This window comes from Neovison vison, chromosome 11, assembly GCF_020171115.1.
Source record: "Neovison vison isolate M4711 chromosome 11, ASM_NN_V1, whole genome shotgun sequence".
Taxonomy (NCBI): Eukaryota; Metazoa; Chordata; class Mammalia; order Carnivora; family Mustelidae; genus Neogale; species Neogale vison.
In genome coordinates this window covers 48,777,486-48,800,670 of record NC_058101.1, presented here as the reverse complement: position 1 = coordinate 48,800,670, position 23,185 = coordinate 48,777,486, and the positions used below count along the sequence as shown (strand labels likewise).

At 44.5% G+C, this 23,185-nt stretch overlaps 1 protein-coding gene across 2 annotated transcripts in view; it reads right to left on the bottom strand.

Moving 5' to 3' along the window:
- CCDC149 (coiled-coil domain containing 149) overlaps positions 1 to 23,185 on the bottom strand; it is a 106,512-nt gene that overhangs the window by 13,391 nt on the left and 69,936 nt on the right. The window contains exons 5-11 of one of the 2 annotated variants that reach the window (XM_044225870.1): positions 20,628 to 20,744; positions 19,933 to 20,105; positions 19,136 to 19,208; positions 17,601 to 17,685; positions 15,203 to 15,347; positions 5,623 to 5,699; positions 4,157 to 4,189 (exon numbers count right to left, since the gene is read on the bottom strand). In XM_044225870.1, the coding sequence (XP_044081805.1) occupies positions 4,157 to 4,189; positions 5,623 to 5,699; positions 15,203 to 15,347; positions 17,601 to 17,685; positions 19,136 to 19,208; positions 19,933 to 20,105; positions 20,628 to 20,744 (703 nt within the window). The remainder of the gene's footprint in view (positions 1 to 4,156; positions 4,190 to 5,622; positions 5,700 to 15,202; positions 15,348 to 17,600; positions 17,686 to 19,135; positions 19,209 to 19,932; positions 20,106 to 20,627; positions 20,745 to 23,185) is intronic. The other variant, XM_044225871.1, reaches the window with a different exon arrangement.

Below are 23,185 nucleotides of genomic sequence, written 5' to 3'. Positions count from 1 at the left end.
TCCTGGACTCCATCCCTTGTTAGCTGGCTGACCTCAGGCAAGTCACTCAGCCTCAGAGCCCTCATCGGTAAGATGACGAAGAAGGACAGCACCCACCTCACTGGGAGGTGGTGGTGAAATGAACTGATTCATGTAAAGCCCTTAAGCATTTCACTAGTGCTCAATAAATGTGCTATACTGAAAGTATTATCTTATGGTGTAGACAGCACTGCCATATATGCTACCTTTGATTGAATTCAATGTGGTCATTTGGACTGAGTCATAAGGTGGGTAGTACCAGGTCCCCCAAATTGTCACAGCTAAACTTGCACTTAGAACATATAGTCCCATACCAACCAAACCCTTGTATCTATTTGTATGAACTCCCCCAATGGATGGAGAGGCTGAGGGAAAGAAGAACATTACAGCTCTATTGTGGAGGCCATGGAAAGTTCCAGAAATCTGGAGCAGGAAGTGTAGCTCTGAAACGTCAGCATCGTGAACACAGACAATTGGACACAAAATATGTGGACATAAAGGGAGTCTGTCCAGTGGTCAGGAGAGCACAAAAAGCAGGATTTGACCCCAGACTTCTGTCTATGAGACTTTGGAATTCCTTCGGCGGGAACCGCAGTGCCCAAAATGAAAACCCCAGGGCTGTGGCCCAGCCTATGCTCTAGCCTTAGCCATCTAACTTTGAGAAAGACCTTTTCTAAAGCCAAGCCTCTAATCTCTCTAGGGCTCAGATCAGGGGCCCCAAAGCTCTGTGATTTTACTTGGTTTCAGGTTCAGTGGACACAGAATGGTATTTCTGTAAAGACGTTCCCACCTTTAGAGAACCAGGCGAACCTTGGACTATACCTCTGAGCCCTTGGTTTGTTCACAATACCATCTTCCTATTAGGGAGCTTCATTTCCAAGACTGTGGGAGAGAGTTTGGCATAGAGTAGGTGCTTAATAAATAGTTGGTAAGGATCTGAATACATGGGTGATGGATTCTTGGGGCTCACGATGTCATGTTGGGCACAGGTGCTCGGGGCTACCTCTGGCAGATGGACTATGTTGTTAGCAGCAATAGCACTCTGAGTTCTGCTGAGGGTCATCCCAGAAGAACAGGCATCTGAAAGGAGCCGATCTGAAAGCTTGCCACCAGCATGACTATTGTCTCATGTGGGAAAAACCCCCCAAGTCTTCACAGTCATAGTCTGGAGGAGTGTCCCAAAGAGAACTGTCCATCTACAGGTTGGGATATTGTTAAGAGGCTCTCAGAAAGAAAGAAACACAACTGGGTCTTCCTCTGTACTGTGAAGATATCTGGAAATGCTTTGAGGGACTAATGGTTCCTATGAACCCAGAGCAGACACCTCTTCGTAGACTTTCTTTGTTTTTCTTGACCAAGGCAACAGCTATTGTCCTCAAGTCAGGAGTGACTGAATTTTTTGAGCCATCTTTCTCTAGCAGGTAGACTGGTTGTTCTTGCATGAAGAGGCACACTCTGCCCCTCTGTGTCCCAACCAGCCTTCCAAGTCTCTTGTGGCCTCGTGGCTGAAGAATCTGAATTACAGGAAGAGCAGGGAGCTGGCCTCAGGCAAGGGACTAAGGTGGTCTGAGGGAGGCCCTTAGCCCCTCCGGTCACAAGAAATTCTCTAGCCCCTCCAGCCACAGAGCACCGTCTGTCCCGTAATAGCTCCGCAAAAATGCTGGAGCAACATGAAACCTCCAAGCATTAGTGAAGGAAGCCGGAGCCATGACTTATCTTTGGCCAATCAAGACGGGGCCCGGGGAGCAGCCGAACACTTCCTGAAATTCCTGCCTAGAGATATCTAACTTGAATCTGAAGATAAAATGGCAAGATTTGGTCATTCTTGCAAAGTGTTTGTTGAAAGATTCAAAGGCCTCCTTGGAAGCCTGTCCTATTGTTTCTAAGTCTGGATTCCATCTATGCTGATGAATGTGAGCTCTAATCTGATAGTCGGCTGTCTTGCAGTTTCATTCTGGTGCCTCGCCCTGGAGGAGGTGGCGTGGGGTGAGGTGACCCACAAAGAGTCAAGCAGCAGCCGGCAGCCGGGCAGAAAGCCACACAGGCAGGCCCCTTGCTTGCGGGGCACATGAGTGTCTGGAAACTTTCCTGATTCCCTGGGACACAGCATCCCTCCTCCCCTTCTCCCAAATGTACCAACTACTTTCAAAATGCACATTTTCCTCCTCAGGCTGATGCTTCGAGTGGAGAAGAGAGAATTAAAATGAAAAACTAAAAGAGCCAGGTTCTTCACTTGCCAGGTTTTTTTTTTTTTTTTTTTCTGGCTTTCAGTGTTTCTTTTTAGAGCAGGAGCACATCCAGGAAACCTCCCCTTGGAGCGCCCAGGCACCACTCTCCCTACAAAGGCTGGCAAAGGGCTCGGGGACTGAGGCCGATGTGTGGAGGGGGTGTCATTTCCTCCCGGGAGACCACGTCATTTGCCCCCCACCCACCCAACCTTTCTCAAAGGAGCCCCATGCCTTCCCACCTCTTGGGAACTGATGAAACAGTATGGAATATGCTCTGCTCTCCAGATGATTTCTCCACGCAGACTGTGGCATTTGTCAGACTTGCCTACTTCCCAGCAAGATCACAAATTTTCCCCAACTCTATTGAACAACATCGAGAACTACATATTCGTTGGCTGAGAGAGTGAGGAGGGAGGGGGAAAAAAGACTCAAAGAATACTCATTGCATGCTCAAAGTCCAATAGCAGTTCTGTCTCAGAGTAAGGTAGAATTCACCACCGCCCTTTGGAGTCTCAGAGGAGACTGTTTTGGCTTCCTTCTTCTCCAGTTCCCAGCTGATCTATCCCTCCCCCACCCCTGCCCAATTCCTCTCGTCTCTGAACTATGGATCCCCAGCACAGATGGGAAAACACATGACTTCTAATATCTACCTCTGCATCCTTTTGGTATCCTCCCATTTCCTAAACCTTTGTTTTTTCCATCTGAAATGAGGGGATTAGACTAGATCAGGGAGGGGGAAATGTTTTCTCTCACACATCAACTCTAACCAGGCGGAGGCTTCCTGGAAAGCCAGTGTGGACGTCTGTTCTGAGGGCCACACGTGAAGGCAGCATGCAAGAGCCATGGGATGGATTAGTAATGTCTGCCACTGGCGTGGGAATGGGTGTTTTATAATATACACCAAGTATTTACCATACTTGAACTCTTTGCTCTCAACTCTCCCTGCAGGTCTGATGTTTGATGACTCTTCACCTTCTTCATTTACACCCCAACACCTTTATCACTCAGCACTTAATTATATATCATTCTGTACTTTCTTCTCACTACTAGATGTGTATGCATCTTGCTTCCCTAAAGGGACTATGGATTCTTGCAGTGGGCGTGACTAGAATGCCTGATACAGAAATGAATTCACAAAGTCGATGCTCGAAAATGTATCAACACGTTGATGGACTGATTTATTGAAGAAGATACCGATCCTTTCAGATGCTAGTAAATAAGAGTGAGCTAACAACTCTCTGAAACTACTGGGACTCAGTCCCTGCCAGGTGGCTGAAACGCTGACAAGGCTTCTACGTGGGGAGAGGAAGAGGAAGAGGAAAAATGTGGAAGAGAAAGAAAAAGAGATGGAGAAGAAGAAAGGACGAGGAGGAAGGGGAGGTGGAGGAGGAGGAAGGGGAGGGAGGGAGAGAGGAGGAAGAGAACACACTGCCCCTTGCCCCACTCTTTGGTAGATAAAATGGGGTCCACAAAACAATGAGTGTGTGGAAGTGGCTGATTGGATTGATACTGCAAGGGGCCCTTCCCTTAGTATTTCTCACTGTAGTTTAAAAATTCACAAGGCAGTGTCTCGTTGAGAAACCTTCACAATAGCAGCAAAGCAATGCTCTTTCCCTTACATCAACTGTACCAGATCTGTACCACCCTTGTCCTGTACTCCCACTCTGTGTCTGCTAGGAGGCCAGATACTAGAACATGGCCATAAAATCCATTTAGCCGGGTCCCTCAAAGCTCATTTTACCATTGAATATTTACTTGGTACTAATTGAATTCTCCATTTCAATGGACTGTTCTAATCAGAAAAGTGCAATGATACATAGAGAATGCATTTCTATTTATTTACATGCAGGGATGATATTAATGCACTGCTGATATTAGCCACAAACACAGATATTTGAAATAGAACATACTCCCGAATCCTACTGAAACATTGTAGCTCAGGCCTTCAGGCAGCAAAAAGGAAGAAAGAAAGAATTGTTAATGCATAATAGCCATTCCATCCCGGAACAAATAACACCGGAGACAGAAAATTCTCAGCATCCTTTGACTCACTCAACTTCCATCTTTTTTACATAAATTGTAGAAATAAAACATCGTGAAATTTCACTAAGTCATTTGGAGGGAAAAAAAAAAAAATCAAAACTCCAGTCCGTGCCCAGAAATAGCAATCTGACTGCACAAATAAACGATAAATTTGCCTGACTGTGTTGAAATTCAATGCAGCCAAAGAAAGGCCTTCAAAGAAGATAAGGTTTTAACCGCATCAAAAGGTTCTTGTGCAAAATGGATCATTCAAATCCCCAGAATGGCACTTGCCACTAATTAGTTCTGTTAGGTCTTTTGACATCAAGTTCAAGGAATCTGCTAAAACTTCCAATTTATGAAATGCTCTTGCAGGCAACCTAAGGTTGCCTCTTCAGATTACATTACAGGAACGGGTTGTTGTCCACGTCCCTGTGGCAATTTTCATTCCTTGAACATTACGGGGCAGCAACTGATACAATTCAAGGGTAGAGAAGGCTGGTTTGTGCAGAAAGGTTAAGTAACTAAAAATATATGTACAATGTTGCTTCCAGGGAAAGAGGAGGGGGTGGAAAAATGATAAATACAAGTTTCTGGAGAAAAAGAAAAGGGGACTAGCTGATGGGGGTCTCACAGAGGGGTTATTTTACTAAGACAAACAGGATAAATATAGCTAATTAAAGTGAAACATCAGAGTTTCCTTGCAACGTGTACAATTGCGGGAAAAAAAATCTCCAAAGGAAATTTTGATTTTCAAGTTGCATAAAATGGGATGGGGAAGAGAGGAGAAGAAGGTTCTTATACTCATTTTTATATTCATTCTTAGGAATGATAATTAAATAGAACAAATTTTTCTCAGTATATTTATTTTTAGGTATGATTCATTCATTTTTTTAGGAATGATAATTAAATAGAACAAATTTTTGTCAGTTCTTATATTCATTTTTAGGATTGAGGAGTAAATTGAACAAATCTTTGTATATTCTTCTACTCATTTTTAGGGATGATAATTAAAATGAACAAATTCTTATAAGATACCTAGGGGTAAAAAAAATAAAAGAAACAATTTACTATATTCACAAAGGTGAAAAATAAAGTATACACAGACACACACAATGACAATTTCTGAATTTAGGCTAGCAAAACTTCAGAGTTCCACAGATGGGAACTTGAATATTTATATGAGTTTCTCTGATTCCCTCAAAATTGATGGCTTCTGTGTTTAAAGCACTTGTAGATTTTTCAACAATGACCTTCAAATAAAAGGATATTTAAAAACTAGAATCTTCTTAGCAAATTAGGTACAGGCTGCCTTTTTAAAAAAGGAAAATAACTTTCATGAAGTTCTGCTTACCTGGAAGACTCCACAAACCAGAAACTTCCAGAGTTCTTAATTTTTTCTCCAGTTCAGCCACCCGATTCCCTAGGATTCTGGAAAACGGGAGAAAATGACAACAGACAAAATTAATGAACATCTCATCAGCTCTTGGAGCCTCATCAGCTCTAGAGTGCCCCGACAGAAAATGTTTTGAGATTTAAAGTGTATGCAGAAAACACAGTGTGTATGCATGTGCAAAGAATATATGTGTAAAATATGTAATACATTATACACAAACTCTGTTGAATATACATATGAAAATATAAAGTGAATTATGAAAAAAATACTAAATGTTGCCATTCAAGTGAGTCCTCTCCCACAAAAGTGGGGAAGCTAAACAATTATTCCATTGTTGCCCAAACGTCTTACACAATTTTTGTTTGGGAATTGCTCATTGCTAAAGATTATAATTCATTTTGAATACCTTTAGTGGTATCATACCTGATTCTTTGAGGGTGGATCTGAGTTCTGGAAACCATGAAGTCTAACCAGTAAGACGGGTGAACATGTGTAGTAAAGTTGCTTTGAGTCAATAAAATAAGATCTGCCTTCCTCAACCTAATCTACGTCTGAGACCATATCCTTGATACCAAGCCAAATGCCCAGTTGAGGGTAGGTGTTCAAAAACATATTTGATTAAAGAAAATGCTTTCCTTTTTTCCTGGCTTGTAATTATCTACGGACAGAATGAAGAAATAGGCTTTTCAAAAGAACTTCCAGCAATAGAAGAATTACATTGCTTTCCAAGGTGACCATTCTGATGCACTGGGACATATAATTTCTGGATCGTGCATCTGAAAAGATTTACTGTTTACTGGGGAGTCAAACTTTGTCTGAATGCATGGAAAAACATAAATGTGGGCACGTGTTTCCCCTCTTCTACTTTACACAAAATTAAACATAGTTGGGAAATGATTTTATAGTCATCTCAAACTTGAATCACTTTCCATTGGCCTAGAAATTGAAAACCCAGTCTTTATATTATTTGGGGGATTTTCTTGGCGCTGCCATTGTTAAAATGATGCGGAAATCACCTTAATAGCAAAGTTTCAATTCCTTTCAAGCAGGAGAAATCAGAATGCTAGAATTGTTCTCCTACCTCTCTTTATATCCTGGAGATAGCTGCACACACCCACATACATACAGAGGCATGAATATGTATATATCTACACATATATATATGGTTTTGGATTCATCCTTATTTTACCTGAATTGACTCACAGCATCTTAATTAATATTCCCTTTGAGCTCCCAGAAAACTCTGATGTTACTATCTGTGGTTTTCTTCACCTAGGTACTTGGAGCTTTTCTTCTTTTCCTTAAGTCTTAAATTCTGCATAGTCTTTATCAATTACTTTCAATTTTCACCTTATTTGTTGGGTCTATTCTGCTTTCATGTCCCTAACCCTTCAATAAACCATTCTTCGTAATCTCACTTTCAATATTTTGCTCAGACCTTCTGATCCGAGCTCCCTTTTCACCAGCTGATGGGTTTGAGATGCAATCACAGCAGAGTTCAAGTTGATGCCTGTTTCTTAACAAGATCAGATCACCTGTGAGCGAGGCCTCTCGGAAACAAAAGATAAGGCTTAACTCTTCTGTGTGTGTGCTGAAGGATGCCATCAGAGCAACCTTCGAAGGCGTGGTAAAGAGACATTTGGTGGCGTTTTTTTTTCCCCCCTGATGTCCCTGGATAACAGAGCTCTGTCTCCCAGAAATGGACTGAGGTGAATTTGCTGGTTCCCCCTACTTTGAGGGACCCTGCCTGTTTGTCAGCAGTGCCTGTTCTCTTTGGCCCGACACAAGCATCTGATACAGAGCAGGAGGTAGTAAAATGGACCCAGTGGGAATTGTGCTAGTAGTGATAGTAGCAATAACATTATCCAGAACCCTAGCAACCACACCACCGTTACCATGAACAGTGAAACTAATCTTTCTTGAGTCCTGGCTCTGAGTCAGAGCCCATGCTGAGCAGCTACTGAGCATACATGATCTCATCTGACCTGACAAAAACCCTGTGGTGTACATTGTATTATTACCCTTTCACAGATGTGGACCATAAGGAACACAGAGGTTAAGCAACCTGCCCAAGGGTATACAGTTTATCTCCAAGCTGTGTCTGTTGCCGAACCCCCGTGCACTCATCCACCCCACTCTACTCCTCCCATTGGGAAACAGAGGCACGGAAATTAGTTAATTTGACCAGAGCCACAAGCAGGACTCAGGATTTGAACCTGCAACTCCGTTTGGTGCCACAATACATGCTCTTCATCAACACCTCACAGTGGTCCTGTAAAACAAGCATGCTTGTGTCTGGAGCAAGACCTCTTGAAAAACTGTTCATGATTGAAATGTGGATGCAGCTGGGCTGGCTTGTATCACCGGGCCCAAGAGTCCTCAAAGGATAAAAAGAGTCTTCCCGATGGGTTTCACGCTGAACACATACAGCCGGTGGTCCATGGAACGTGGGCTGGTGCAGCCCAGCGAGAGAGGGCAGCAGGCATCGAGGGAGGCAGTAAACACAAGAACAGGGTCCACTGAATTCAGTTTGACCAATTCAGCACACAATTGTTGAGGCTGTAGGGGATAATGAGGGGAAACAGCCTGTATCCCTGTATTTGAGTATTTGAGGGACTAAAAGTCTGGTGGGAAACAGATGTGGATACACACACACACGCGCGCGCGCGCAAACACACACACGTACAGAGCCTGTCAAAGGTTTGAATAATATCTCCCAATCACCTGTTCTCTAGCAGGCATTACTCTAAGCACCACACAGACAGTATCTCCCTTACCCCTTGCAACAACTGAAGAGGGAGATTTTAATATGCTTCATTTGTGGATGAGGAAACAGACATTCAGAAAGGTCAACTAACCTGCCCAGCGTGACGCAGCTGCTAAGCGGAGGGTCTGGAATCAAAACGTGGGTCTGAAAGCATGCAAGTACTTCAGAGTGGAAGTGAACCACAGAGTGGAAGTGAAGTAAATGAGGGCTGAATCCAGAGTGGTTTTGAAGGACCCAGATCATGAATGAGAAGGGTGAGATTTTTCTATGTCGGCAACAAAAGTGAGATATTGGAAGTTCTGAAGCAGGAGGCGCAGCACGATGATGTTTCGGGAAAGTATTCTTGAGGGAGAGTGGAGAATGGACTGGTATCAGTATGAGTAGAAGCAGGAAGACCAGTCAGAAGCGTGATGTCCAAGTCAGTGATAGTGGTGGCCTCCAACAAGCCCAGGGGGCGATGTGGGAAGTCAGCCGAATGGAGTAACAATACTGAGGTAGGTGAAGAATTTGAGGTGCCTATGGGATATCCATGGAGACAGCCAGTCACGTGATAGAAGAAAAGTCTGGAAACGCAGAGATGGGCATGGAGTCTGGGGAGTAGATCTGCTCACCAGCAGAGGGTGAGAAGTCAGAAGAACAGGACCCTAGAATATCCCTGTCTAAGGCAAGAAAGGATTAGAAAGGCATAGCTGGACAGGGAAGAGGAGAGCCAGGCCACATGGGGCCAGGAAGCCAAGGGGTGTGAGAGACCCAGGTGGGATGTCAGTACAGTTTTATTCTGGAAAGTGGTCACATTGGATGAAAAAGTCCACCTAGTAGATGTGCCTGACCCTTAAGAGAGATGTTTCAGGACAGTGGATGGGGTGAAACCCAGAATCCAAGTGACAGGGTTCAGAGAAGCATACTTGGGGCAACCAGAAGCAGGGAATACAGATGACCCTTCAAGTAGTTTAGCAGGGAATCGAAAGAGACAGCTAGGGCAGTAGCTTGGGGCATAAACAGGTTTGAGAGAGGAATTTTTTTTTTTTTTGGTGGGAGGGGAGAGATTTTAAAATAAGGTTTTTTATTTAGCTATGGTTTGTTTTAGGAGGGATTTCAGCATATGTCTACCTAGCAGTCTAGGAAAATCCTCAAGATGTCAGGCCTCCAGACAGATTTTCAGTAGTAGTTTCTGATAGTAACAACGTGATAGGGGATTGGCAAAGACAGAACCAACTCGGGAGTTGGCCATCATTGTGTGTCTGTTCCTGTTTCCCAGACAACATGGGAGCAGAAATCCCTGAGGGTCCTTGGGGAGAGCCCAGTCCTCAAGACGTGACTGTGGCTCTATCCTGTCCTCCCTTCCAACCCTGTGTGGCCTTCTTTTGACTCTCTGCTCTGATCCATGACAGCTCAAACTGCTCTCAGTGTCTTGAACTTCCGAGCCATTTACCCTTGGCCAGAGTGGGGAAGAGCAATAAACAGTATTAGGATGGCAGGAAGGGAAGTGAAAGGTCACTATCTTCATGTACCCACCACCATCACCAGCACCGGCACCCCACCACCAGCGAAGTATTGACTGGAAAACTAAATGGGGTGTTCGGTAAAACATGATTTAAACACCTGCCTCTTCTGTTACTGCTTTGCTACCTGTTGATAAATCACAGGATGCTCATCCCTTCTTTAACAATAGTCAGACAATTGCCAACTCTTTGGCAACGAGTACCTCAAGCAAAATGCCCATTAATTGAAAATCCTCTCAAAAAATAAAGTCCTGTGTGGATCCATTCGTTCTTCAAGATGGCTCCCATTGGGCCTTCTCAAGGCGGGTTGAGTGACAGGCAGTGGAAAGCCAGTAGGGGGAGCACAGGCTTACAGAAACAGAATACCTTTATTCTCACTTAGAATGCTCCACCAACACAAAACTATTATATTATTTTACAAAAGGGGGATCACAGCAGCAGACCAAATTCAGATTTTATTCCTAGCCCCCACTCTGTTTATTGTATAATTAGTTTTTTTTACATGGCCCCAAATAAAACATTTACTGAAAGTATGAAACCAAAGACCTTCTAAGTTTTAAAAATGGCACATTAGGTACTTTATGTATGGATATGAAGCAATCTTTAAGATCTACTGTTATGGTGGGGGGGGGATCAAGGTGAAGAACAGTGGAAAAAAACACTTTTTGGGTGAATACTAGCTACCATTTGTAAGAAGAAAGAAAGGAAGGAAGGAAGAGAGAAAAGACTATATTTGTACAAGTATATTTGCGTATTTATATGTGTCTGTGGAAATGTGTTATATGTTTATTTCCATATGCATCCTTGGAAAGGGATACATAAGAAATAAGGAACAGTGTGGTTCCTTCCAGGAAGGGGAATTGGGGGCTGAGAGATGGTGGTAGTTTAGAGACACATTGTTGTTTAACCTTTAAAATTTGAACCATGAGATGGTACAGAATTATTGAATAATAGTTACAAATGACAAGGTACATTAAAACAAAATTAAATCTGAAACAAACAAACAAACAAAAAACAAAATTAAATCTGTCAAAATGAGCAAGTCTGTTTCTCAACAGAGGATGAGGGCCCACGGAGCCTGGGGCGGGCTGGTCACGGTAGGGTTAAGACAGGGCAGGTGCTAGGAAATCAATGTGTCCTGAGAGGCGGGAGCGCCAGGTTGACAGTCTGGGGTTCCTGAGTTCAGCGGGCCCCAGGATTTAGCTTTAACAGTTCTGCTATTTCCTGAAGCCCATATTACACTATATGTTAACTAACTAGGATTTAAATAAAAACTTGAAATAAACACGAAAAGAAAAATCCAGCTTTTTAATGGGGGCTTGTGACGTCATCAGAACTGTAGCTGGGGGCGTGGGGTTGAGAGAGGGCGGAGCTTGGCGGCGGAGGAGGGTCTGGGGTCTGAGATTGGAGGATCAATGGGAGGGTGTTCCCAAGGGACAGGGGATAGTGGGGTAGGACCAAAGCTGAGGGGGCAGGGAGAGCATGTAGACTGAGGCCGAGGACAAGCACCTGACATATATACAGAGTCCAGGAAAACCGTAAAGAGTATCAAAGGAACAAGAAAAAGGATTAGAAGATGAGTCCATCATCCATTCATTAAATAAGTATAAGGACATACAGTGGGCCCAGCACTGTCCTCCCTACTGGGAGGGCACAACGATTCTATTCTAATTAGACAGCTTCAACCTGCATAATGTGGAGGTTTATTGACCGTGAGTATCAGGAAGGTGGGCAGAGCCCATTAAATATTCTTCAAATCATGCTTTAAATGGCTGCATAATAGTCTATCTTATGGATTTACTATAATCTTTTTTTAAAAGATTTTATTTATCTATTTGGCACAAAGAGAGCGCATGCGCACAAGAGAGGAAACGCAAGTGTTGGGGGAGGGGAGAAGAAGGAAAAGCAGACTCTTCTCTGAGCTGGGAGCCCGTCGCAGGGCTGAGATCATGACATGAGCTGAAGGCAGACCCTTAACGACTGAGCCAGCCAGGGGTGCCTGGAGTTACTATAATCTTAACCAGTCTCCAGTTTAAAAACATTGGTGGGGGGCACCTGGGTGGCTTAGTTGGTTAAGCATCTGACTCTTGATTTCAGCTCAGGTCATGATCTCAGGTTTGTGAAATCAAGGCCTGCGTCAGGCTCTGTGCTCAGCATGGAGTCTGCTTGTGATTCTTTCTGTCTGTACTCATACACTCTCCGCCTCTCAAAATAAAATAAAATATAAACAAAAACAGGGGCGCCTGGGTGGTTCAGTGGGTTAAGCCGCTGCCTTCGGCTCAGGTCATGATCTCAGGGTCCTGGGATCGAGTCCCGCATCGGGCTCTCTGCTCAGCAGGGAGCCTGCTTCCCTCTCTCTCTCTGCCTGCCTCTCCATCTACTTGTGATTTCTCTCTGTCAAATAAAGATATAAAATCTTTAAAAAAAAAAAATATATATATATATATATAAACAAAAACATTTGGGTTGTTTCTGTTTTCTCTCCTGTTATAAATGAATCCATTTATGTGAATCTGAGGACATCATACTGATTTTTTTCTTTAGGATAAATTCCTAGATGCAGACCATGTGGGTCAAAGGGTGCAAGCATTTTCAAGGGTCTTAAAACGTATTAAGGAGTGGGTGGCCCAGAGTCTAGACTCCTTGAACGCGAATAGCTGAAGGGATATGGGGGAAAATGACAACCTATCGTTGGAAATGTGGGTCCTGCTCTGGGTGGTGAGGTGCGTACAAGAGTTGGAAAGTGCCTGCAGAAAGTGAGAAGCAATCATGCAGGGGGTGGGGGAGATGAAGCCCCCAGGTGGGGTAAGGAGAGCAGAAGGCCTGGTGGAGACCTGGGGTTGAAGCAAGGGGCATGGAGGGAATCGAGGGGATGAGGAGAAAGTCAGAGGAATCCAAGGAGATGAGTGCAAGATGCGAATTGGGATGCAGAGAAATCAGAAAAGAAACAGACTCAGAAAGTGGGGTTTGGGGGACTGGAGACCCTCAAAGGGAGATGGCTGTGGAACATCTGGAAAGAGATCTCAGGAGGTGTTGAAGCCGAGGTGGTCTTTCTTTCCTGGGGCTGGCTCAGATCCAGAAACCTGACGTTCCCTCCAGAAAACCCCTCAGAATCTGCATTTCAGAACCAGTGCCTCTGAGTAATTCTGACATGGGCGCTCCCAGGACCACAGTTTGAGAGGGGGCTATTGAAGAAGTAAAGGCAGCCTTCTTGTTCACAAAGATGCTGGGTGAGTGGAATTCAGGGGGAGCTGCAGTGCTGGGGAAAGACTATGGGGGTTCAGGGAGCTCTGGGTGGTGTCTGGGTGAAGAGGCAGAAGCCAGGGGTTGGGGGCAGGAGTGGATTAGGTGGGATGAGTTGCTCACAGGGGAGCCATGCCCAGAGGAGGGAAGATGGTGTGGACCAACAGGATGGTGGGTGGGTGTGTTTCCCAGAGCCAGGAGGGAGAGGGTGGAAGGCACTGGTTCCAGGGGAGGGTAAGTCTTGGGATTCCTGTGAAGGCGCATCTATTTTTTTCAGTAAAAGAGCAGCTGAGGTTACCTGCTGAGAACAGACTAGGGTTTAGAAGACCCGAGAAGGTTTGAAAGAGCCCCAGTGGGTGCGTTATAGGGAGTCAGTGAGGACAAAGAAGGCTCATGCAGAACACTATCGGCTGCAGGGGATTCTGTCTGGATAAAATAGACCTCGTACCTATTCTGGGGAGATTTCCATTTCTTCTCCCTCCCCTGAGATGTCTCTGCATTTTAGCACCTGACTGCCTCATTCCTTGGTTAAGATTTCTTTTAAAAGAATTTTAAAAACTTCTTCTGTCAATAAATTACCCTTGTCATCCCTCTGAGATTGCCCAGACTCCCTCCACTGCTCCCTGCCTTCTTTTATATATATCTTAATCTCCTGCGCGATCTTCCCTTCACTCCCGGCTTCTCTTTTTTTCTATTTTGTTTTTACAATACTCTCAATCATGTTCCAGTTGCCTCTCTCCCCGTGCCCCTCCCCCTCGCCAGGACCCTGCTTCCCTCACCCCTCCCCTCCTTGCTGGAAGCCCCAGCGTTTCAGAGCCTGCTCATTCTTGCACGGCTTCATTTTGGGGCTACGTGTGGGTTTCATAAGCAGGACCAGCTACATAATTCTGGGGCCCACCGCAAAATGGAAAGGCAGGCCTCCTTGTTCAAGAATGATTAAGAGGGGCGCCTGGGTGGCTCAGTGGGTTAAGCCGCTGCCTTCGGCTCAGGTCATGATCTCAGAGTCCTGGGATCGAGTCCCGCATCGGGCTCTCTGCTCGGCAGGGAGCCTGCTTCCTCCTCTCTCTCTGCCTGCCTCTCTGCCTACTTGTGATCTCTCTCTGTCAAATAAATAAATAAAATCTTTAAAAAAAAAAAAAAGAATGATTAAGAACCTCAAGATGGCAACCATGGAGTTCTGAACCAAGAGCAGGGCCCTTCGGAGCATGGTCACTTGTCCTCAGAGCCAGCCCTGTTCACGGTGTCTGTTGCTTTAACTTATTGTTGTTCACCATTCTTTGAGCACCTCCAATTTGCGTGTGTCTCTAATGGCTACTAACTTGAGTCGGTATGTTTATAAGAATCAGGGAAGGGGCGCCTGGGTGGCTGAGTGGGTTAAAGCCTCTGCCTTCAGCTCAGGTCATGATCCCAGGGTCCTGGGATCGAGCCCCACATCGGGCTCTCTGCTCGGCGGGGAGCCTGCTTCCTTCTCTCTCTCTGGCTGCCTCTCTGCCTACTTGTGATCCCTGTCTCTGTCAAAAAATAAATAAATCTTAAAAAAAAAAAAAAAAGAAAAAAAAAAAAGGGAAGACACTCTATTTTAATTGCTCCATCCCACCACTTTCTCTGCTTCTCTGGAAGAGTGACATGACACTCCCTTCTAGGTCCAGTTGTCTATGAAAGTTGATGCTTGGCCTTCCTGCTGGTCAGAACCCCCCAGTGTCATCAGGGAGACCCGCAGGAGAGGTAGAGTGAGTCACCCGGGCGATCATACTGCCCATGTCGGCATTCCTCAGTGAGTGGCTCCGATTAAGTGTTCAGTCTGTAATGGCTGGTAGTATTCTCTCCCTCCCCCACTCTGGCAGATGGCTGAGATGCTGTCACAGTGTGGACACAGCGTTCTAGTTTAGGAGGTGACCTTCCAGACTTAAGTGCTCCCCTCCCCTCCTCCCAAAGGCCTGCCATCCCACCTGGCTGCCATCCCCCACTGGTGGCCAGCATCCCACATCTCTCCTACCCACCCCCACCCAAGGGTCCAGTCACCTACTTGTTGGTCTGCCTCTGGTGCTGGATGACCATGTTTTTCTCGTGGATTGTCTCTAGCAGGGCTGTGGCCAGAGATTTCAGATCAGAAATGGACTGTGGAGTGGCTGGAAGACTGCACCCGTGATCTTCGGATAACAGATCCTGAACTAGGTGGGATACAAAGTTTACAACTCAGTCTTAATTCCTTCTGGAACACGGCAATGTAAACCTATGTCTGATCTTCCTGGAAATGAAGCTGGGTTAAGCTCCTGGCTTCTAAATGCTATGATGAAGTACTGAAGAATCCGCTTCAGGTGTTTTTGTTTATTTTTAAAACAAAATAAAATTTAGTGTGAGGGTTGAGCAGAAACAAGGAAGTTCTCGTGGACTTTTATCACCCATTTCTTAAAGGGATAATAATCTTTTGCATTTGTCCAGCATCTCACCCTTTCAAAATGCTTTATACTAACCCATTTGAGGCCCCAAATTTAAAAAAAAAAAAAAAAGTAAAATAAAACCCACCTGGGAAGTATTATTTATCCCCATTTTATGGATGGGAAAGCAAGGTGCTGATGGATTAAAAACATCAGCTGAAGGTCACACAGCCATGCAAATGGAAATGACCCTTGTCCCAAGCTCCTTGCTTTGTGGCAGAGTTTCCTACAGTGTGCTATGTTCGGTGGGCAGCAAGATCCTATGGGGCATTATTTAAAATACAAAATATATTTTGTGTCTGCATCTTTTTAGAAACCATGAGTTACCATAAAAAAGACACAGCCTGTACTCCTATCAGACAGAAAAAAATAAATCTCTCACTACATCTCTGAACATCCTTTTCTATATGCCTATACATAGATACACAGATTCATACATTTTTCTTGAAATGAGAAAAAGCTCTTCTTTTTTTCAGTTAACCCAACTCCTCATCATCAATATCTCCTAAAACATAAAATGTAAAGGCAGTTTGGGAGCCCATATGTAGATATAAGTTATTTAATTCCTGCTGGACATTTATGCTACTTTCTATTTTTTTTTTTTTCCTCATAACTAATGTAGGAAGAACTTGCCTCAAGCAGTATGTTTTCAGACGTTGGTAATTATTTCTTGCTGCTCAAAGGGGATGAGTTCAAGCTTTATCAAAATAAGGTGCCCAGGGTTATTCAGAAAGGCTCTGGCAGTCTTAGGGCGTGGTGTTTGAATGTGGCTGGCATTCCCCACATCAGTGATGGGACTGGGTCGTCTCACCATTCAAAGACATTTGGCTGGGCGCCTGGGTGGCTCAGTGGGTTAAGCTGCTGCCTTCGGCTCAGGTCATGATCTCAGGGTCCTGGGATCGAGTCCCGCATCGGGCTCTCTGCTCAGCAGGGAACCTGCTTCCTCCTCTCTCTCTGCCTGCCTCTCTGCCTACTTGTGATCTCTCTCTGTCAAATAAATAAATAAAATCTTAAAAAAAAAAAAAGATGTTTGGCTGTCCAGGGTATCCAGAGCTGAACTCACATGGCTACTTCACATTTCTGGGGAGTACTGAGGTTTTGCGTTTAAAAACAATTCTAGGGTGTCTTTTTTTTAGTTGAGTGGAAAAACAGAAGTTGCTTAGAAAAGTGCTTTGGTTATTAGGCCGGCTGAAGATTCAGCACTTTTTTTTTTTTTTTTTCCCCTAACCACCCCAGCTCTGATTAAGACTCCTGTATGATCGTCACTGGTCTGTGTGGCCAACAACCCAAAACTGGGCCAGTCGCCCGTGTTCAACCTGAGGCTTACGCTGAGAACTGAGTTCCCAAATATTAAGTGTCAGAAGTAAGCTCTCTGCTATTTATTCCCCTCGACTGTTCCTGGAAGATCATTATTTTTCATCAGAATCGACAAGGAGGAGGAACAGAATTGCAATCAATAAAAGCTTCTTTGAAAAAGGCACATGTTCCATGATAAAATGATTTCAGCAGCTGTGAGACTTTTCTATTCTGGTCACAGAGGCCAGAAAAAGGAGAAACTCGGCAAGGTTGGAACATGGACCCATGGATGTTAAACCAGTGCTCGAAGGAGGGAAAATGTTCTTAAAGGAAGAGCACAGGCTAGGGGACAGATGTGAAGGGGGTCCCGTTGTTAGAAAAACGTCTAATGCAGTGGTTCTCAAAGCAGGATCCCAGAACCAGCATCAGCAACACCTGGGAACTTTCTAGAAATGTGCATTCTCTGGGGCCTCACTGTACCTACTAAGTCAAAAACTCTGTGTGTGTGTTGGGACAGGGTTGGGGGCAGTAATCTGTGTTTTCAAACAAGGCCTCCAGCCAATGCTGATGTGGATGGAGGTTTGGGAAGGGCTGTTCTAAGAACCACCTTCGTTCCCCCACCACAAACGGAGACGCGGACCCCGAGCTCTGGCATTCTGTGGTTCTGACACTCCAGAGAACAAACCCTACCTTGCTTTGCAGATAGGACTCCAGTCAGCGCACTGCTGCTAGATTTACTCTGGCCTTTGGAGTTTTTCCGTCTTTCGAGAGCATTCTAAAGCAGCATTGGGAAAAAATACAAATCTCTATCAAAAAAGCCAAAAAAAAAAAGAAAGAAAGAAAGAAAAAAGGAAAAATACCTACTTAGAGTAGATGCATGCTCCCATAAAATACACAAGACCCCTTGGCCAACCCCAAATGCTGACCCAACTTTTAAAATTCCGAGACCCTGCCAAAGAGGTATGAAATTTATGGACTTGGTAGAGAGTTTTGTTTTGTTTTGTTTTGTTTTTTAAAATTGGTGCCCAGCAGAATGACAGCAATTACCTTCTCCTCTATATAAAAGGCACTCAATGCGTATTCATTAAATTAAATCAAATCTGAAAACAAGTGCTCCGTCTAATGTGTGAAGTCACTAGTTACGGAAACCCCTTCTGAATAGACATGAGATGGAGAACAGGTTTACTTTTATCTGCTGATGCCAAAAGATCGCTGTTGGTCTTTGGAAGTCTTTCGTGGCTGGACTGGAAAAAGCCACAAATAATGAATGACGTCTGCCACGGACACAAGATAAGGAGGCACACAGGTGCCGACCAAAGTGCCATTCCTTTCACAGACCCTTACACAACAATTGATATGCGCTGTGTAGCAGTGCTTGGCACACTGAAGAACCAAATAAAGGCTGTTAAATGAATGCATACACACATTTTTTAAATGTATGTATTAATTATACAACTTTAAAAGCTGCATTCTTCTTTGGCTGTGTGTGTGTATATATAGACTGGTGTAAAGTGTGGCCCCCAACCTCATGGGAAAGGGAGAACAGCATAGAGACTTCAGGGAAGAAAAGCTAACGTCAGAAGCTAGGAAAACGAGACGGTTCTCCCAAGCATCTAGACTGCTATAAAGCTCTACCCTCAGGAAGAGAAATCAATCTATTTTCAAAGCAGAGAAACCCAGGAGATGTTTCTAATTATAACGCTCACAACGAACATCTGCAGAAATAGATATTATCAGACTAATGGAGCTGGGATGAGTCTAAACAACAGTGGGAGAATTTAAACATTCTGTCCTTTCAGTGTGACGTGAACGTTCTCGCTCAGTTTGTGATTCCCCAATCTTGGTTTCTTCTTGTCGCTCGGAAACCATTTTCTTATGGATGATTATGAGACAAGCAGTGTCTGATGATGGAACATTTTCTAGAAGCGCTGATAAGAAACCTAATTCTATGCGGACTGAGGCAGTGAAATGGCCACGTCCAGATCTGGGAAGGCTCCATGCACCCTGCCTAGGTGACAGCAACGAAAATGCTCTTGCAAAAGCTATTTTTGTTGTATTTGTTGTTTGGGGCTTCATTCTTCCTGGTTACCTCAGTGAAAGCTCTTACTTTATCTGGGAGGGCAGGCAAGCACTCACATGACTTTGGCACATAAAAGGGAATTAACACAGAATGGCATTTAGATGTACAATCGTGAGTCATGACCAGCATCATCACAATTCTCTACCTTATACTTGGCGATGTTTGATTTCAAGAGGTTGACCTCTTCGTGGAGTTGCTTTAATCGCTCTTGAAGGTACCTAGGAGAGAAAACATGCAACTAGGAAGTGTCTGGGCACAAAATAAAAAACATAGAGGCAAGTAGGAGAAGAAAAAAAGAAAACAACCCGCCTCCAGAGCTATTGTGTACACACAATGCCTTCTCACCACCAAAAGAGGAGAAGAAAAGTGCATCTTGGTGACCTCTTCTTAAATGGATGTAATCAAGGTCAAATATGCCCAAATCACAGAAACCCTACTTTAGAACAGCCTTCTGCAGAGAACCCCTAAGGGATATCAACACAGTTTTCACATAATTCTCATTAAGATGATTCCACTGGGAAGGCAGGCAGGAAGAGGCGACACCAGACATAACATTAAATTAGACACACACATGCACACACACACACACACACACACACACTCTGAAATTTGCCTCGGGGAAAAGAAAGAGCTGAGGGAATTTCTCAATTTATTTTCTTATTCTTTCCCCTCTCCTTGATACCAATACCAAGCAGCTTTCACTGGCTCCCTACCCTTCTTGCCCGGCTGGGAGGCAGGGAGGGGCGGGGGAAGGAGACAGGGGTCGGGGAGGCAAATGTATAGGGGTGTGGTGCCTTTCTGACTTTCGAAGCTGATACGTGGCATTACTATCACCATTTTGGTGATGGGACTTTCCTTTCATTGCAAGGCAGCTATAACTTGGGCTGCGAGACTGCACGGCCAGTGTCCTGCCTGAGTGCGTGCCCGGGCCCGGCCACTTGCCTGTTCTCCATGCAGAGGGCATCCACGTCAATGATGCGGTTCTCGTGCCCACCCAGGATGTGGTTTAGCTCCTGGTTGAGCCTCTCCACTTTGTCCTGGTAGGAAGATCGTTCTTCTTTAACGTCCTGAAGCTCGTCCACCGAGGCCTGCAGGTCATGCTCCAGAGACTCTATCTGAAACCAAGGAAGTGTCCTTACTTAAGATGTTCTTCAGACATCATTTTAGGGCCAGAGATGGAGGCTTCCGCTTTGCTGACCGACTCTGACAGGGCGTATTCATCCCACCTACGAGAGGAGGGAAATGAAGTCTAGGCTCTCTTTCCTGTCCCCTAACTAGGGCTCTGTACCCATTGAGATTTTGTCTAAAAAGTATCACTCAACACTTGGGGAAATTTGCAAATTAAGGCCCATTTGTCATGTCTTGTTCCTTTCCTGTCTATCCTGAATGGGGGAAAGGGAAGATGTTTCTTGTGTTCAGACCAATGGCACCCCAAACTAGGGGAACAGACCTTCTGGAAGCAAGGACCACAAGAGGCAGATCAGGAACTTACAGAGCAGGGAGAACGTCAAAGCATTCAACTCACACCCTCCTTGCGCCTCTGGCTGGCATCCCAGGCACCTTGCCCTCTCTAAGAAATGGGACACAGTCCAACAGTACAAATATATCCCCCACTCTTAACAGATGTTAGCAATAACCTGTTCCTTAGCTCTCTCCAGCTGCTGAACCAAGTCTTCACGCTCATGGGCTGCAAAATGCCGCACGCCAATTTCTTCATCTCCGAGCCTCTGTTTGGCAATTGTCATCCTCAAGAGCTGTATTTTCCATTAGTAAAAAAAGGGAGAGAGAGAGAGAGAGAGAGAGAGAAAATGTATGTGTGTGTGTGTGTGTGTGTGTGTTAAAATGAATAGATACAAACCAAAACCTGAGCATATTCAGCAAAAAGTTTTGGAAGGTATGACTTTTCAAGAAATACTGAGGAAGACATGAGACAAAGAAATATCTTGGCAATATCATGAATTAAAGAGTAAGTTAAATATATATTGTAGTTTGCACACACATGCATATACCCCTACATCCATGCACACACAGTGTAAGTCTAACGGGAACACTGGCCTGGGCGTTTGAAGGTGGAGGTCCTTTGCAGCTCTGGCACAGTAAAGAAAAAACTCTGGGTCTCTTCTACAGTCAGCAAAGACAACAAAATGATAACACAATTTTTGGAAGCATCTAGTAAGATAGGCTTGTTGTTCCCACATCTTAGCAATGAGGCAATGTCATCAAGGGCCTTAAAAATGTCCCAACCAATGATCCAGTAACCTTGTTTCTGACAACCTGGGCTAACAGCAATCCCAGACATGCACCAGCTTTAGGAAAAAAGAAAAAGTGGATTGTACTCTCATTTTCAGAAAGAGCTAAAGAATGAGAACAAACATCTAACGAGCACGGGATGGCTAGCAAAATGCAGTGCAATCAATCAATGGGCTAGTTTGCAGCTGTTGGAAATAAGGGTGATGAACTGTGTAATAACACAGAACATGCTTATGACAGCATGCTAAGCGGGGAACAAAAAGCAGAAGACTAACTTTCATTTGCAGTAAAATTGAAGTCATACAAAGAACCCGTGCACAAAAGAAAAAGTGACCCAATACACTCTAATTTTTTAAAAAAGATTTTGTTTATTTATTTGACAGACAGAGATCACACGTAGGCAGAGAGGCAGGCAGAGGGGGGGGGAAGCAGGCTCCCTGCTGAGCGGAGAGTCCGATGCGGGGCTCGATCCCAAGACTCTGGGATCATGACCTGAGCCAAGGCAGAGGCTTTTAACCCACTGAGCCATCTAGGTGCCCCTACCTACACCCAAATTTTTAAATGTGTGTGTTTTGGTGATGGTGAGATATGTATGTTCTCTGTTCTGTACTCTATGTTCTAACTTGTCAAATAAGCACATACGACTTTCATAACGGACTTTCATTTATAGGTTTTTAAATGCCTACAGATAAAATTCCAGGTTCCAAAATGTAATTTTCCAAAGGATCCCTGCAGACCTAGAGTTGCTCTAGACTCTGGCGCCTAGCTCCATGTGCAATTCCAAACCTTCAGGTAGGGTCATAGTGGAAACAGTGATCCCCGGAAGATCTGATGGGGCCAGAACTGTCTAGCTTAAGTGTCTAGCTCAGTGCCAACAGCATGGCCATGAGACTGACTTTTTCAAGTTATGGCCCTGCTTCCTGATGCTTCTTCTGAAAAGGTTGTAAGCTTGACTCCCCACCTCCCTGTAGGGTGTGTGTGTGGATGGCCTTCATAGACGGACAACCTGGAGACAGATTTTTATGACCCAGCCAGCGAAGTCCGCTTGGGGAATGCTTTTCCTCACCTAGCATGAATCTTAAGGTGTTCCTGGCCAGCAAAGAAAATGGATCCTCAAGTCTCTAAAGGATTCAGGAGCAGGGGAAAGAAAGTTAAAAGCCAAGGTTGAATATTAACTAGATCGAGACAATAAATACCAGCAGTCACCAAGGAAAACAATGGTGTAAACAGAAGCAACGAACATCTACTTTCAAATGACAACTACTTTGGGTCCTTTACTGAAAACCACTTGACTGAATGTGACCAATATTTATTGTGCACCTACTATGTGCTAAAGCAGCACTGATACTGAGCAGACAATTCTCTGGGCAGCTTGTACAAAAGGCCAGCAGAGGACATAGGATACTTAAGGATGTAGACCGCTGTGCTCCATGGAACCTGATTACAGCTGATCCTCATAACTCAAGGATCCTGCAGGTGTGAATTTACCTACCTGCACATCTATTTGCAATCTCAAAATCAACATTCGTGGCATTTTTGCATCATGGCCAGACACATGCTGCTATCAACAGAGTTGCAAAGAACGTGACTCCTCCGACAGGAGTATTTCCACCTGAGGTAGAACAAAGCAATGGTCTACCTTCTTGATTCAGTCCTTGTACTGCAAACAGGTGCCCCTTTCGTGGTCTGGTCATTGTCCTGTTTGTTCATGCCTTTGTGCTTTTTGTTGGTGTTCTGCTGTTTAAAATGCACAGTGCTGAAGCGATGTCTTGTGTTCTAGGTTGTGAGGTTGTGAGACGGAGAATACGCGTCAGATGTGACTTACAGCGCTATGGGCCTTGAGTTCAAAGTTCTATGTGAACTGATTTAAAAAAAAAAAAAAATCTGACCAGAGGCTCAGAGGAACCTAGTCTGACATTTCCCCTAGGAGCAATCTTCGGTATTT